General features: G+C 47.8%; 3 protein-coding genes across 3 annotated transcripts in view; 1 reads left to right on the top strand and 2 right to left on the bottom strand.

The window, feature by feature from the left end:
• LOC128711200 (uncharacterized) overlaps positions 1–15,709 on the top strand; it is a 29,567-nt gene that overhangs the window by 1,673 nt on the left and 12,185 nt on the right. The window contains exons 2-4 of the mRNA XM_053806065.1: positions 10,437–10,439; positions 13,768–13,872; positions 14,007–14,382. Coding sequence (XP_053662040.1) covers positions 10,437–10,439; positions 13,768–13,872; positions 14,007–14,382 — 484 coding nt within the window. The remainder of the gene's footprint in view (positions 1–10,436; positions 10,440–13,767; positions 13,873–14,006; positions 14,383–15,709) is intronic.
• LOC128711201 (uncharacterized) lies at positions 1,009–1,743 on the bottom strand. Its single transcript, XM_053806066.1, has one exon. The coding sequence runs from the start codon at positions 1,741–1,743 to the stop codon at positions 1,009–1,011; it is 735 nt and encodes a 244-aa protein (XP_053662041.1).
• LOC128711202 (uncharacterized) lies at positions 3,808–4,674 on the bottom strand. The gene is made up of 2 exons (XM_053806068.1): positions 4,508–4,674; positions 3,808–4,434 (listed from the first exon to the last, which is right to left on the bottom strand). Exons 1-2 carry the CDS (start codon positions 4,550–4,552, stop codon positions 3,808–3,810), a joined length of 672 nt encoding a protein of 223 aa, XP_053662043.1. The 5' UTR covers positions 4,553–4,674.

The raw sequence follows: 15,709 nt of genomic DNA, 5'->3' as shown, positions 1-15,709 counted from the left end.
ATGGACATCAGAATGTTCGCATCCTTCACGCGTTGCAAACCCGGTGGCGAACTTATCTACGGTCGGTTGCCGCGCACGTTCCCGTCAAATCTCGCATTTAATAACTTTTTTCGTGTGTTTTTTTTTTTACCCCGGAACTGGAAGTATCTCATATGGCACCATCATCAGCACATTAGTTGTGTGAAGCTGGTCACTCTGAGAATGAAAGGCAGAATTGGACGAGTTGGCGTGTAAAGTGTACAGCAAAAGTGTTTCGTTATCCGCACCCACCGTGACGGCCCTGGCGGTGTATTGGTAGCGTCAACGGTCTTCACACGGATAGCGCTGGTCCAAAATCCCATCCGGACCCAATCTCTCCATAGGGACTTGATTACCTCGCTACGGGAAAATAAAGTTATAAAGAAAGCCTAAAATCCCGTTTCCGGTTCAAAAGCTTCTTGTAATCCAATCTTGTAGCGTAAAATCGGGCCCCTACATTCGGCATTGCATTTAAAAATCTGTGATCTTTTGATCTAGTAGCCGTAATGTCCTGCATCTGTGAGCCCTTTTTCTCGGGGACTGATGCTGTCGAAAATTCAGTTCACCGTTTTCTCTGGCGTGTGTTATCTCGTGCAAAACACACGAGAGCACCAGTTTGCACAGTGATAGGGGTTACCGTACGAGTTTGATAGTAGGGGATGGACTTGGAAGATGGTCTACCTCTAGTCGCCTTGTTTCGGGTGGCTACCTCATATGACCTCAAACCCGACACCCGACGAAAACTTGAGCGTTGGTTGTTTGCTTAGGATGAAATTACCACAGCTCGTATCATGGAGCAACTCGTTTAATTGCACATAAATGCGTTTCGGCCGTTTTGGTCTCACCGAAATACGCTTAAAGCACATCGACCACCACTCGATTGCAGACATCACTCGCCCATCTCACGGTCGTGAGGGAAACAATTTTGCAGCATGTGTTTATTGAAACTCGTTTCAAATTATTCAACCATTCCCCGGTTTCGGATACATCTCAGTGCGGTACAGCGTTCAGATTTCCACCACAAATGTTGCTCAACTGCTGGTGCGCCAGTTCGATGTACCTTCGCAAGGACAATTCGGCGGTGGTCATACACTCGATGTAACGACTGCGAATTCCCAGCAAATCGTCCTGCAGTGCTGTCCTTTGGGAATCGAGCAAGATTGGCAAGGTTGGCTGGTGTAGGATCATATTTTTCTCCTTCTCGCGTAGTCGGTCCACAATGTTGCCCGGCGTGTAGAACACATTATCGCCACGGAATGCATCCAGCAGCTGTAAGTTGACGGTCGATTGCTCATACGTACGCATGGTGGAGTAGTACCAAGAGACGGTGTTTGCGATTGATTCATCGGCCGCGTTAATGCACGTAGTGTACGCCACACCGATCAGGTTAACCGTTTGGTTAGCAGCAGTCGCGATGAACTCCATGCACTGCCCGTCGGTGGCGGTTGTGTTCTGGACGCTCATCAAACCATTCAGCTTATCTTCCTGCAGTATGACCGACCGGACGAACGTTTCCTTTGCGAGCATAACATCGGTGTGAAGTTGTGCCAGCGCTTCCGCCCCTTCCCGTTCCAGCGTGGATATTTGCTGCAGGTCTCCATCCACCTTTTCCAGGTACCGTGGCACAATTTCCTTAAACGTATCGATCACCAGCAGGGCATCGGGGCGATCTGCATTGCCTGCTTCGATCACTGCCAACACCAACACCAGAACGAAGAGCTTCATCTCTATGTTGCTTTCCCTCGCGATCTCTACCGTGAACGCACCAGAAAACTTGACGATCCAACGAGTACTGTCACACGCTACCTTAAATACTGCCAAATATGTATACCAGCAACGGTTCAAGGTGTTGGACCATTTGCATCGTGCCATGATGGTTCAGATAAGATTAGCATCGGCCAGAAAGAAGGATTTATCTCGCTGACGGATGTGTGGATTAAGGAAGATCATGTCTTGCAAGTACAGAATCTTGAAGCAGAGTTTGCCTAGTGAACATTATTTTTTTGTGAGGCTCATCCAATTAACTTTAAATTAAAACTCTTAATCATCTTAGCAATTCTTAGTAATTTTTTTGTATGCAGATTAGTAATATATTTTTTTATTATAACTCCAATGTTTTTTTTTTATTTACTATCACGAAGTAAGTAAGTAATCATCAGTAAGTCACAAAAGAAGATCACATATATCAATTCACTCAGGATCTTTTTTATACAGAACTACAGACTCTCTTACTCTTAAGGGGAGTGAGTAAGAGAGTAAGAGAGTTAAGTAGTAAACAATTAGTAGTCAGAGAAAATATTGACAATAAGTAAGAATACAACAAGAACATGATTACAATATCAACTGCAAGGATTTGAACTCAATTTTATTAACTACCTTCTAGTTTTGAACATGATCTTACATAGTTCATTCGCTATGCTATGCGCCGGCACCACAAATCATCGTCAACTGCATCCGGCACATGTTGGCCCCTTGTTCAAACAGATTGAATGCTGCGCCCATGCAAGCATTGTAGCTTTGCTGGATGAAGCTAAGATCGTTGTACACTCGTTCGACTACATTCTCCAGCGCCGTTGCCGTTCCATTGCTGTTGCGCAGCAACTCCATCTTGGCGTTCAGTTTAGCGATGATTGGCTGCGGACTATGGAACACATTGTTTCCCTGGAACACGTCCAGCAGGCGCATCCACGATATCTGCTGTTCCAAATTGTTCACATAACCGTAGTACGTTGACACGTTACCATTCAGCGCTTCATCTGCCTTATTGATGCAGCTGGTAAACGATACACCCGCTAGATTCACGTTCATCTGGCTGATGTCCTTGATAAAGCTCGGACACAGCGGGTCAGCCGTGTTGCTGTTGGCAGCAATCACCCGTAGTGTTTCATCCTCACGGTTGATCACCATCTGCACAAATTGCTCCTTACTGTCAATAATCGACAGATGGAGGTCGGCCAACTGCTTCGTGACGTTGCTCTTAATGGCGTTGATTACCGTTTGCGCCTCGTCCAAGCTGGTGCTGTACAGCGGCAGAAGCTGCTTGAATGTTGCGATAACGCTTTCCGTTTCTGGGCGACCAGCGGCAACGATGCCGATCATGGCCAGCAGCACGATGGTGCTCTTCATGGTTTAACTTCGGGTTTCGACGAGGATCAACAAACTGGATAACACGCCCAAGGGGAAAAGATCTTTTATACCGCATCTCATACACGCGATCTGTTTACGTTAGATTACAATTTTAGCATCTTAAGCAAACTTTTATTATCTGTTTTTTGTTTTGTGTGTTTCTACAAATGAATGAATCAAAGTTTCTATGTCAAGGTTTATCTGTTTGCTGGTATCTTCCGGTGTTTGGTTCAGGTCTTTGCCTTATGTAAACTGAATGCAGTGTTCGCTGCAAGGCTCATAAATTCACCGCCGCTGGAAGTACAAGATGTTCCTTGGTAAAATTCAGTAAGAAAATTCTTTTGAATGGATATTCTTTGATAAACAAAAATCAAGAGTGACGTTTGCTCAAAATTTCACCGGTGAGTACCATATGATATCTCCAGATAAGATTTCCCAATGTAAACCGTGATGTGATTGCGATCGATACAATGTTGATTTGCGACGTAAAATCATTATTTACCGAACATTTTATGTGTTTGGGGTATATTCTCAAACCAAACTGTATAACTCCCACATGAATGTGTCCCTTGAGCACCACGCAAGTCACTTAAAGTCAATAATTTATTACATTCAATGCACAAAACATAAGCTCACAACATTTATTGCATAACGTTCAGCATTTTACTGCTCCTTTTTCGCACACACAATCTGGTACTGCTTCGAGGTACCTTCCAGTGCCGTGTCCAATCCAGCCCGTGCCTCTGTCATGCACCCGACAAACCGTCCCTTCACTTCGCCCAACTCTTCGCGAAGCGTCCTCACCGCGGCCGCACTCAACGTCGGTAGCTTAAGCGTGGCCCGCATGCGCTCCTGCAGCTTGCCGCGTATGCGTGCCGGATCGACGAAGATGTTCTCACCCCGGAACGCATTCAGCACGTTGGCCTGGTCGTACTGGTCGCGCGATACCGCCCCATCCGTGGCCCCGGACAGCTTCTCGAACAGCGCGTCGTCCACCTGGTTCAGGCAGGTCGTGTAAGATACACCGGCAAGGTTCAGCATGAGTGCCGTCTTCTGGCGGATAAAGTCTACACAGTGCGGACCGCTGGCCTGCGCTTCGGCGCTGGCCAGCTCCTGCAGGATGGATGATTCCCCGTTGATGGACGAACGGATGTACTCCTCCTCAGCCAGCAGCAGTTCTGACTGTGCGAACGCTACGAAATCATCTTCCGCCCCGAACAGGCGGCCCTTCTTCACGCGTTTCAGCTGCGTGAACAGGCTCAGTGTCTCATCGCGATCAGCTACGATAGCCTGCGATAAGGATGGAACAATCTTCAAACTAACTCCACCTTCACGTGCCAAACACGAACCAATCGGAACTCACCGAAATAGTCACGGACAGCAGTGCTAGCAAGAGCAGTGCCTTCATTTTGATTTCCAGTTTTGATGGTAGTTCTCGTCCTCGAACGATGACTTCTGCCTTCCCAAGGGAGCGGTAAGCGAATGAACCAGCTCCCGGCTATGTCCAAACGTTTTATATCGTTTTCGAATCCTCACCCACTCCCGCCGGGCAGCCTTTTCGCTATCTCAAAACCTCGAGTTCGTGTGATCAACAGCACCGTGGCTCTTATCAAGCGGATGCTATCGTGAGGCAGAATTAAGAAAGCACCGTTGCGATAAGCACCACGAGCGGATCCCCGCGTGAAGTGGTACGGGATCGGAAGTTCACCTTTTCGGCAGAAATGGGGTGTAATGGTGTGTGCACTTAAAGAAGGGTATTTTTTTTTTTACTAGCACAAACGGTCAAGTGTTACAACAGCAACCGTGCAATGACCAACAACGGCTGCGGTATGCAAAATTGATCGATAAAGCGGAAGACAACGTTCAATCATATTCGGTGGAATGTATCGCTCATTTTGGTTTGAAGAATTGGAGCTTACTGCTAAAGAGACGTGTCTTTATTTAGATGCACAGCACAGCACAAACATTATACTGCACTTTTGCTTGGAATGCATGATGTCATGGGCAAATAATGTTTGCAAATTTGAACATTCTCATTTGCCAACCTGAGAGTGACTTTAAGATCTCAAAATGGCAATGCATTTAAGTTAAGAGATTTGCTCTTTTAAGTCAAAAAGAACACGCTCTTAAGCTTGTTGTAGAGATTCTTATTCTAGGCTGGTCGAATTGAGCTGATAAAATAATAACTTCAATTTATTCAATTTGTTCAGATTTCTCGTCTCAGGAATGTTTGTAAATTGTAGTCCAAGAGCAAACTGATCTCCTTGCAAAAAAAAACGCATACGTTTGAATCGGTTGACTTGCTCCTTCTCTCTCTCTTACTGAGATACGACTCAGACTCCACTCAGAAATCACATAAAAGAAGCTTCTTTATTTTCGTAGCACTTTGAGATGCACGCAACTTGAATGTAACAAGAATTCCTCAATTCCCTTTCTGGAATTGAACTCCTTGAATCGATGTGCACCAAGCGAACTGGTTTTATCGACCTATTGACCCTTCAATCACAGGAAGCTTTGAAATCTTTGTCTGACATTTCTGACTCTCGGGTTGCCATGGGGCTGCTCTGATGAGCTCTCGAACGGAAACTCGACAACTTCAAACTTATATCAACAAGAATGAAAACCCACAGAGAATTTTATGTTTAAATAAAAACCCCATCTTTATTAGCTGTTATTTAATCGTGTCCTACAACGCATGAGCTGCTTCCGGGGTAGAAGGCTCCGGTTGATTTTCAGTCGGTACTTCCGCTTCTTCCCCCGGTGTAGTATCCGATTCCGGCTCGACCTCCGGTTCTGTGGCCGGTTCTGTGGTCGCCTCAGTCGGGCCCTCCGTTGTTTCGGTCGGCTCTTCCGGTAGCAACGCACCGAGACAGATTTGCTGCAGCTGCTGCAGTACCGTGCCGAGTGTGTTCTGCAGCAGCTGATCGTTCATCGTCAGACAGCTAGTGTACGCCGCCCGTACATCACCCAGGCGCCCCTCGAACGCATCGACCAGCAGGGAAAGCTCTTCCGCCAGTTCAGCGGGAGCCTGCTGGAGGGAGGACAGCTTCTCCACCAGCCGATCGACGATCGTTTGCGGGTTGACGAACACGTTCTGGCCGCGGAACACATCGTACACGCTCAGATTCACGAAGCTCGTTTCGTTCACCGCCAGCTCACTGTACACCCGGGCAATTTCCGTCGACAGCGACGCGTCGACGTTGTTGAGACAGTTGGTGAACGACACACCGGCCAGGTTCATGTTCACGTCCACGCTTTGGCGCAAAAAGCCCAGACAGCTCGTATCGATGCTGATGCCCTGCCCATTCACCTGCCGCAGCACATTCGCTTCCGTCTTAATGGCCGTCTGCATGAAGGATTCCTTGCGCGCGGCAATGTCGAGGTTGAACTTGTACACCACCTCGGAGCTGTTGAGCTTTGCTCCGGCCACCGCATTCACGACCACATCGCGCAGCTGCTTGTAAGCGGGATGCAGTTCGCGCAAGGCGTCGATGACCCGCAGGGAGGATTCGCGTTGTGCTAGGGTGACCTGCACCGAAAGGATAAATCGTAAGAAAGGTTAGCTTGGGTTAGGCTGCGTTGCATCCGGCCCGCACGAATAACTTACGCTCAAAACTCCCAAGAACACGGCAACCACCAAGGGAAACGCTTTCATTTTGAAGAATTTGTGCAAAAGCTATTCTGGTTTTGTTTTTCTTGTTTCTGCTCTATTCTACTTCGTCCTCTACGGTACGAGCCGTTAGTAACTGCTGTGGGGATGGCACTGTCTGTCGGAACCGGGAAGGTCAGAAGTTTTTATACCAAGTTGGAATTAGTTTTCAAGTACTTCATCATCCTCTACTATCGCACGCATTCGACGAGCTAGCCCTCGAGTGCTGTCCACGAGCGATGGGCAGCCTTCGTTCCGGTTTCCTGCCTCCCCGCCCACGCCCTCACACCGGTCAAGAAATTTCTAATCAACCATTGGCACGATTGAAATCATCAAAATGCCACAGGTTGCAGACCGCAAGAAGTTTTCCACCGATCTTCACTGGCACTGGGCACTGTTGGGGTGGCCCAGCCCGTTATCGAATTACCTGTATGGCGAATGATAAGGGACCTGGTATGGTACGGTACCGTCTCATAAATTGCACGTTTGCATAATTAGAAGTTAAGTGGAGCATGATTGATGCCGGGTTGGAAGCATATGGTCCAAAATCGATAACTTCACCGCGGACAGTGCGTCATGATTACACCAATCACACACACACAGACACGTCACAAACCGACCAGATTAGATCAAGGCCTATCAATAGTACGATGATTTACACTACTTTATGGCACTCGTCAGGGAAGTATAGTGTCATCCCCGAGCTAAATACCCCGCCGAGGGGAAGCACTGGATCAGCGAGCGCCACCGCTTCAAGCAGGCGGATCGTTAATCGGTGCTTTTTGTTAATAGAATGACCCACTCGAACAGACGACCAGGAATGTGTTAGAAGGCCGGCACATTACACGCCGCACGTTCGCGGGGTGTTGCGCGAGCCAAAACGTGCCGCCTAAGTAGGCAGTGCTTTCCAATCGTGCAATTCGGATTCGCGGAATGGGCATCCTGTACGCAGCGAACAATCGTGTACGCTGAAGTGCCGCGACAATCGTACCGTGTTTGTTTCGATCGATTGTAGTGGAGAAAGTTTCAGTAACGATGATGCTCTTTGAGCTTTGTTCGCAACAGTCAACAGTCTGCTGACGCGCGTGAAGTTTTGGAGTGGATGTTGCATTGACTCTACGGCGGGTGTCTTCCACGATTGGATGTGTTTTTTTGGAGAGGAGGATTTACATGTTTTTTAATGTGAGAATTTATTTCATGAAGACTCTTTTATTAAACATCGCAATGCAGGAGCTTATATGAGTTATTGACCTTTTTTTCTTGTTGGAAAATCAAATTACACGCCCAGTTAGGTGCCATTTAGTTGCCCACAATGATTCTCTTATTTGTACAGCCAGTTGTGATGCGAAGCTGCGGATCCGTTGGCAATTTGGTTATCAATTTTCTCGAAGCGCATTCTCAGAACTGCGCCAAATCGCGCCTTTTCCACCAGCAAACAAACGCAAACCAGAAAAACAATCATCCGGACAGCTCGCCCGGACCCAACAAAACCGCTAAATTGTCTTCACAACCCTCCCGGGTGGACAGTTTTCACTGACTTCCCGACGGCTTAGCGTTCACTCAACCCTACCGACAAAGTAGATGAAGCACCTCAAAGGACCTGCCCGAGTTGGGGTTTTGGGGGTCACTTTTTATTTAGCTTCCCGTTCGCTCCGTCTTGTTTGTTTCCACGCGGTATGCCGACTGGTTTTTTTTTGCTTAGTTGTCGTGCAAGAATTTCGGATCGCTCGGTACAAACTTTCCCAATTTCGCCAGCAATGTACTTTGCCGGGTTCACCTTTTGCTGTGGTGTCAGTGCACGTTCAGCGATCCGTGCGCCTCCGGTTACACGTTCCGCGCCAGCAGTACACGAGTTGACAAAGTACAGACGAGGAAGTAATTTACAGTGACCCAGAATTTAAAAGTCGCCGACTGGTTTGAACTATGCACACCGAGCACATGACCATTTGGGGATTATCCTGCGGAATGCCGGTGTTCATAGTTTGAGAGCAATCGCTCAGCTTTTATCGCTGGCACAAGTAACGTCTTGTTGTGGAGCGCATTTCTGCAAGTAATCTCCACTCCAACTCACAAAAAAGAGTGGATGATTTACAAACTTTAAAAATAGAACCATCCAGGATGTGGTCTAATTATAGCACGTAGCTATGTAAAGTGCGTGACGGGAATTTGTAGCCTGATTGTACGCGGTTTACTGCAATCGATAAGCCGCACAGAAAATCTGAAAACCGCCTTAACACTACAATCGTGCCGCGAAGGTAGCGCCCGCCGGTCTTAACGACGGCGATTGTGAATCGCACCAACCTAAACCTCGTTCCGGTGATTCACACAGCACCCTGGGGCCTTATCATTATCGCACCAAGCCAAGCGGCGGCAGACATTCGCAGTGGATGAAGATTGAAAGGTGTCGATGGGTGGAAGGTCCTCCCATTACACCCATGTCCACATGTCCTGGCAAACGTAAATGATCGATTAGTTTCGCGCTGCAAAAACAATACCCACGGGAGATTCGTGCTAATTGCAACACGACCCCGAGTGTTGTTGAACTGAAGGTGATGGACGTGTGAATCAATCGGACCATCAACACCTGGACCTGCCTCAATAGAGCTGCCGATGCAAATCGGATATCGGACGGTCAGCCCGATACGGAAGCAGTGGCTGACCTAGAAAAGAATAAACTCACCTGTCCCGATCTGTCCAATGCACCGATAAGTTCCGTTCGGGCGAGATTGTCTCATCCGTGTGCGGCACCACTGATTGATTAAAGATTGCACAAAGAAGTGCCGTGGGAATTGATGATAATTCACCCGACGTGCACATGGAGATGGGCAATATTTGACTATAAAATGAGCAGTAGGCGCTGCTCTAAAGTTATAATCCAACTGGACCAGCAGCAGAAGCTTTCAAACACCTGCGCTTGACCACTTTTACAAACGTATTTTCCACACTTAAAATGGCTGTCAAAGTAGTGCTCGTTTTGTTGCTTGCGTCGTTCGGTGTGGCACTCGGCCAAACGCGAGATCCCTCGATCGAGGTGATGACCGTGCTGAAGGAGTTGCAACCACGCTACCGTGAGATTCAAGATTTCGTCATCAACCATCTAACCGAGGCGCGCCTGAACAGTTCCCACGTGATCTTCAACTTCCACACCGATGTGATCGCCGCGAAGGAGCAGTACGTTCGCAGCACGATCGAGGAGGAACGGGACGTACTGACGATTCTGGACCGTCAACCGGAAGCGGTCGATCGCACGTGTCTCGGCTTTGTGCGCAACGGTGTCGACATGAACGTGAACCTGGTGGGCGTTTCGTACACCAACTGCATACTGCGTGTGGATGACTCGTTGGGTGGCGTGGTGCAGGAGTTCTACCGGACGATTCAGCAGGACGAAACACGGTACACCGGCAGCGATTTGTTCGGAATATTCCGCGGGGAGAACATTTTCCATGCGCCGGCCAGTCTGCTGCAGAAGCTGACCGAAAGGCTGGAAGAGCTGCGCGAAAATCCGACCTTCATTGCGACGGAACTGTTCGATGTGATAGTGGAGTTCGAGCAGGAGCTTAGGCAGGTGAAAGCGGGCTATGATGGGTGTCTGGAGAGTGGTTTGGAGCTGTTGCGAAACACGCTGCAAATCGCCCGCACACAGGTGGTCCAGGTGTGTCTGGGACAGTTGGAAGAGCAGGATCCCTCTACGACCCTTGCCGCGTAGAGAGCTCACCAGCCGCAGTGGCGCAGGAGTGCGGCAAGTAGCAACGAAATTTGATTTATTCCGTCAATAACCATGCTACATTAAATATTATGTCATGCAACAAATTGATCGTATCATAAATAAAAACTCGCACGACAATTCTTTGAAGTCTTTTCACAATAAGCAACGCTTTTAGCTAATATAACACATTGCAAGACGGAGGAAAAACCGAACCAGATAACAAAAAAAAACTTCTTAAAAAGCCTCACAAAAGTTCATAAAAAAAAACCCTTCCCCCTGTGAGCGAGAGCGAGAACAAAGTTAAGCGAGTTCCATTTGATCTTTTTTTGCTTATCCACTGTTAATGCCCACCAGCTGTTTGCTTGCTAAAGAAGCGTTTGGGGCAAGAAACTTTTCACCGTTTTTTGGCAAGGATGTGATTCCCGCCGGACCCGCCGGATCCGCTCGGAGGTTTTAAACTCATGCACGTGCCGAAAAGAGCACGGAGCACACCTTACTCGTGTGTCTGGCGTTATGTGGTTACACCTTTCACTGTGTAAAGTTTGCGAAGGTCGGATGTAGATGGTCGTGCCCACTGACACCTATGCTTTCTTTGAGCGGGGAGCAAAATGAAGGAATGGTGGACCAGTGCCACATAATACACAAATTGTGATTGATTGGTTAGCACACACACGGGCATGAGTTGTGGTTTTGTGAGGCAAAAAGGTGAGAAATTGAATTTCAAATATTTCTTTCGCATCCCCATGTGCCAATGTGTCCTTCGCCGGGGTAAGTTATTGTACTTTGAACTTTACCTCTCTTTTGCGCGGAAGTATTGACAAGTTCTAGCTTCTTCAAAACAGTTGAACACCCACCCACCCCGCGGGGTCGTGACGGCAGACGATCTTGTCGCCCCAAAGTGTCACTGGTTTAGCCCACAGAATACCGGGAATTGTTTTTTCGCAACACGCATCGTTCCACTCTCACTTGCAACACCATAATCCGGCACTTCCTGGCGTGGAAGGTGGATTAGCCGACACTCGGGGACGGAATCGCCGACCGACCGGCATGACCTTGTGCAATTGCAAATAATCTACGCTGCGAATCGCGCAACTCATACCGAGCGTTGCGACAGTACGACCCCAAAAACAAGCGTTCGATTGAGACGCTTTTTCATCGTTTATCGGAGACGACAATAAAAATCTGAACAGCAAAGATTAAATCGACGCTCGATAAGCATGCTTTCGTGCGCGTTCTTGATAAAGTTGGGATCACTGATTTGGCGGTTTCCGAAAACCCGGAACCACTGGCGAACCATATAAAGGGCCGGTGCTGGTACCCTGGCTAGATTATTCGGAGTAGTTCGGTCCTGCTCGCCAACCAAGTCACGACGGCATTTTGATATCGATATGAAGCTCATTTTGGTGCTACTTCTGGCAGGCGTAAGTAATTGTGGTTTTACTTGTACGGGGAGGGATCGGTTGAAGGACGGTGTGGACATTACATCCTCCCTCCATTCATGTTGCAGGTTGCCTTGGCTCAGCGCCCCCAAACGGTGGCCGTTATCGACAAGCTGTACGAAGTGCACCCACTGTACAGACAGATCCAGGACTATGTGATCAACACGATCTCGGATGCGCGGCTCTCGAGCTCGGCGAAAATTTACGACTTCCACCGGGACATCATCATGATCAAGAGCACCTTCCTCGGGACGTCGATCCGGCAGGAGCAAAACCTGCTGGCCCAGATCAACGGGCAGCCGCTGTCGGTCGATCAGCAGTGTCTGAGCTTCGTGCGCCAAAGTGCGGAGGTAAACATGAACCTGGCCGGTGTGTCGTACAGCACCTGCATTACGACCGCCGGCGATACGCTCGTGTCCACCGTCAAGTCGTTCTACGAGCGGCTGGATATGGATGAGGCGGCATACGTTGGTGTCGGTCTGTTCGAGGAGTTCCGCGATGAAAACGTGTTCTTCAATCCGAACAGCATCATTGCGAAGCTGGAGAGCCGCATGTTCCGGCTGGAAGATTACCCCACGCACATCGGTAGCGAGCTGCTGGACGCTGTTGCCGGGTTCACCAACTCGCTCGACGCCGTACGGATGAACTATGTGAGCTGCATGACGATGGGTGAGCAGCTGCTTATGTCCGCCCTGCAGTTGGCACAGATGCAGCTGGAGATGGTTTGCAACGCGCACCAGGTTCCAGTCCCGGAAGACAACCAACCGACGCCACCCATCCCGGAACCGGTGGAGCCAGAGGTACCGGAACCGGAACCCCAACCGGAACCCCAACCCGAACCGGAACCAGTGCCGGAAGATTAAAACCCACGCACGCAAGGGGGAAACTTTTCGAACGGAATAATTAAAAAATAAAAGCTGCAATAAAATGTCAACTGGCTGTTTTAGAGATCAATAAACTTTTAAAATATTTACAACGAAAATGTCAATGTGTGTCAATTTACTAAAAAATGTCAAAAGATTCATCATTCATTAGTCGTTTTTTGTTGCACATTTGTTCATAATGCTAATGGTAATTGCATTAAGCGCCAAGTACGCCAATGCGATTAACGATTGTCCAACGACTGTGCGCGTAGACCATGGCAAACCCTGTTATCTCGCGTTCTTATCAACGTATATCCCCAGCGGAGCGCATGTTATCGCGCATAATTATGAATGAATTTAATTTTTATTGTGTCCTAAATGTAATCCTGCTAGATTAGATCGCAAAGACAAAGCGCTCAACCGGCTCAACAACAACTTCCACCACCAGTACGCGTGTTGCTTCAACGCTGTGTCCAGAAAAAAAAAGTTCAATGGCCGCCTCCGTTCCAAAAACACCTTTGCCACTTGCTGTCCCGCCTGCACGCGCTTTCGTTACAATGTTTGGTTGGTGTGGCTCCTTCTAGATAGGAGATGTCTGCTTTGGCTCTGCTCTGACTCTTCCCTCTAGCACCTACGATAAAATATTACATTAAATATTCATTGGCCCTGCAGCAGGAACGGAGATCACCCTGTCTTCTCTTTTGGATGCAACCGAACGTAATATAAATCTGAGCTTTTTCCTTGAATAACTAACCGAATGATGCAGACAATTTGGTTTCCTTTCCCCAAAACAAAACATGGTTGTTTGGAAACGGTGTCCTAATTAAAGTTTTTAATAAGTGTTTATAGTGTTTGTTTTACGAGTGCTTTGTGTTACTTAAATAGTTCGTCTTAAAGATGTGAGATCGTGATGGTATAAACTAAAACAAAACTATTTCTTGTCCTTTGCACTTTAACTCTTTGCAGGCCATCGCGATGTAACGGCTTCCCCGGGGCAGAATCAGCTGACCACCGATGATGCCTCGTACGGCGACGACCGGTCAGGTCCAACGAATCCTCAGAAGCGTGGAGGTACGTGCAAGATTCACCGTGATGATTAACTCGCTCGAAACCGTATCATCTTGCCAATGCAACCCAATGCGCATCGCTTCATTGACTCTCCTCCGTACGCACCCAACCAATGCTTCTTTCCGCTCCACTTCCAGTGAACCCGCTGCTCTACCGGGAGACCGAACTACGGAACGACTTTTCCGGCAACTCCATCCCGCAGAACGGGGTCTGGGAGGATGTCGGTGTACCGTTGCCGGGCATGCCGTACCCGATGGAACTGTTCGATGCACCCATGGAGCCGGGCCCACTCGAACGGTACGGCTCACAGCAGCAGCAGCAGCAGCAGCGGACGTACGATGTGCTTCAGAGCCTGCTGAACCGGCCACCCTCGTACAATCCACTGTTCGTCGGCCGACCCGTGTCCGGTGGGTACCCGGTACGAATCCACGGTGGTTCCGGCGGCGCCGCCGGTTACGGCGAACGTAAGAAGCGCACGTTGGCAACCGGAAAGTCGCACTCCCGCCTGATGCGGTAAGTTCCGGGACGGGTTTGTGCGCGTATTTATCTTGCGGTTGCGAAAGTTTTAAACGAATTTCCAACAATAGTTAGACAGTTTTGGGGTGGCCGCACCGTTTTGTTGCAGTCGGAGCGAAGATGGATTGCCACCAATTAGGTGGATGCCGTTCGGAAGAAGGCATCCACTTTCTTGCTAAGATATTAGCTTTACTAAATTAAATATTCCCCTGTGGAGTGTTGGACAAACTGGGGCTCTCTGTTAAATGATATTTCTTTTGGAAATTGTTTGTTTTTCTCAGTAATTATTTATTTATTTTTAATATTTTGACTAAGACACTAAATGTCATCATCACTTAATCATTTAATTGAATATTCTGGAGAGAAATCAATAATCCTTTAGACCTTTTACTCAAGATACCTTTAAAATAATTATATTTTTGAATGTATTAAGACCTGAAGATATTACGGACGAAGCCGCTTTCATTTATCTGTCTAAATTCGTAACTAGTGGTCTTATAATTATGTAATGTAGTGTATATTGAACTATGATTTACATTCAAAAGGAACCATTTATTTATGAAGCATTTCTATAGATACGGATTGATTTTATATGTAGCTCTTGCAATGGAAGTAGAAAACAATGACAATTCCAAGAGAAGTGGCTTCACGTAGCCAATAAACGTGATAAAACAAACTAACCGTGATAAAAATATCTTTCCCACTCGTACAGCCCACCCAGTGAACGATTGGTTGGCAATATCGTTTAGCCGTTCGGACATTGATTTTAAAACAAATCGATAGACCTTACCATTACGCGAACGACGAACCGGTAATAGCTGTTTGCACAACCAACCAGTGGGTTTTGTTTTGCCCATTTTTTTATCTGTGATAACCACCGTCGGCGAAGAACTAAACCACGGCAACGGTGTGGCTAACGTCACACAGAGCAGGAACAAATCATACAGACGCCCTCTTGACGCGGTGTACCATTTGTCAACAAAGCCGCCCGGTGTTTGCTTCTCGGGGGAGGACGAAAAGAAGAAGGCGAAAAAGAAAAAGGTGGAACAAGCGCCTCGGAAACAAATACATCGAATCGGGCAACAATCGTCAAACATAATTCCCGAGCGTCATCGTACCTTTCGATTTCATTAAAAGCCCTTAAATCCACCCTGCTCCATCCAGCCAAGAAGCTTTTGGGGATGAATGATGATTTTCCGTTTTCCCGGTGGGTTTTTGCCGAGTTTTTTTGTTTCGCCAGTGCCTACAGTGAATTGATTTCCAAACGAGTCGGGCTGGTCGAGTGTGATAATTTGATCCTGACCGGTGATGGACAATCTAATGC

The sequence above is a fragment of the Anopheles marshallii genome, chromosome 3, assembly GCF_943734725.1.
Source record: "Anopheles marshallii chromosome 3, idAnoMarsDA_429_01, whole genome shotgun sequence".
Lineage (NCBI taxonomy): Eukaryota > Metazoa > Arthropoda > Insecta > Diptera > Culicidae > Anopheles > Anopheles marshallii.
This window is presented reverse-complemented; position numbering and strand designations above follow the sequence as displayed.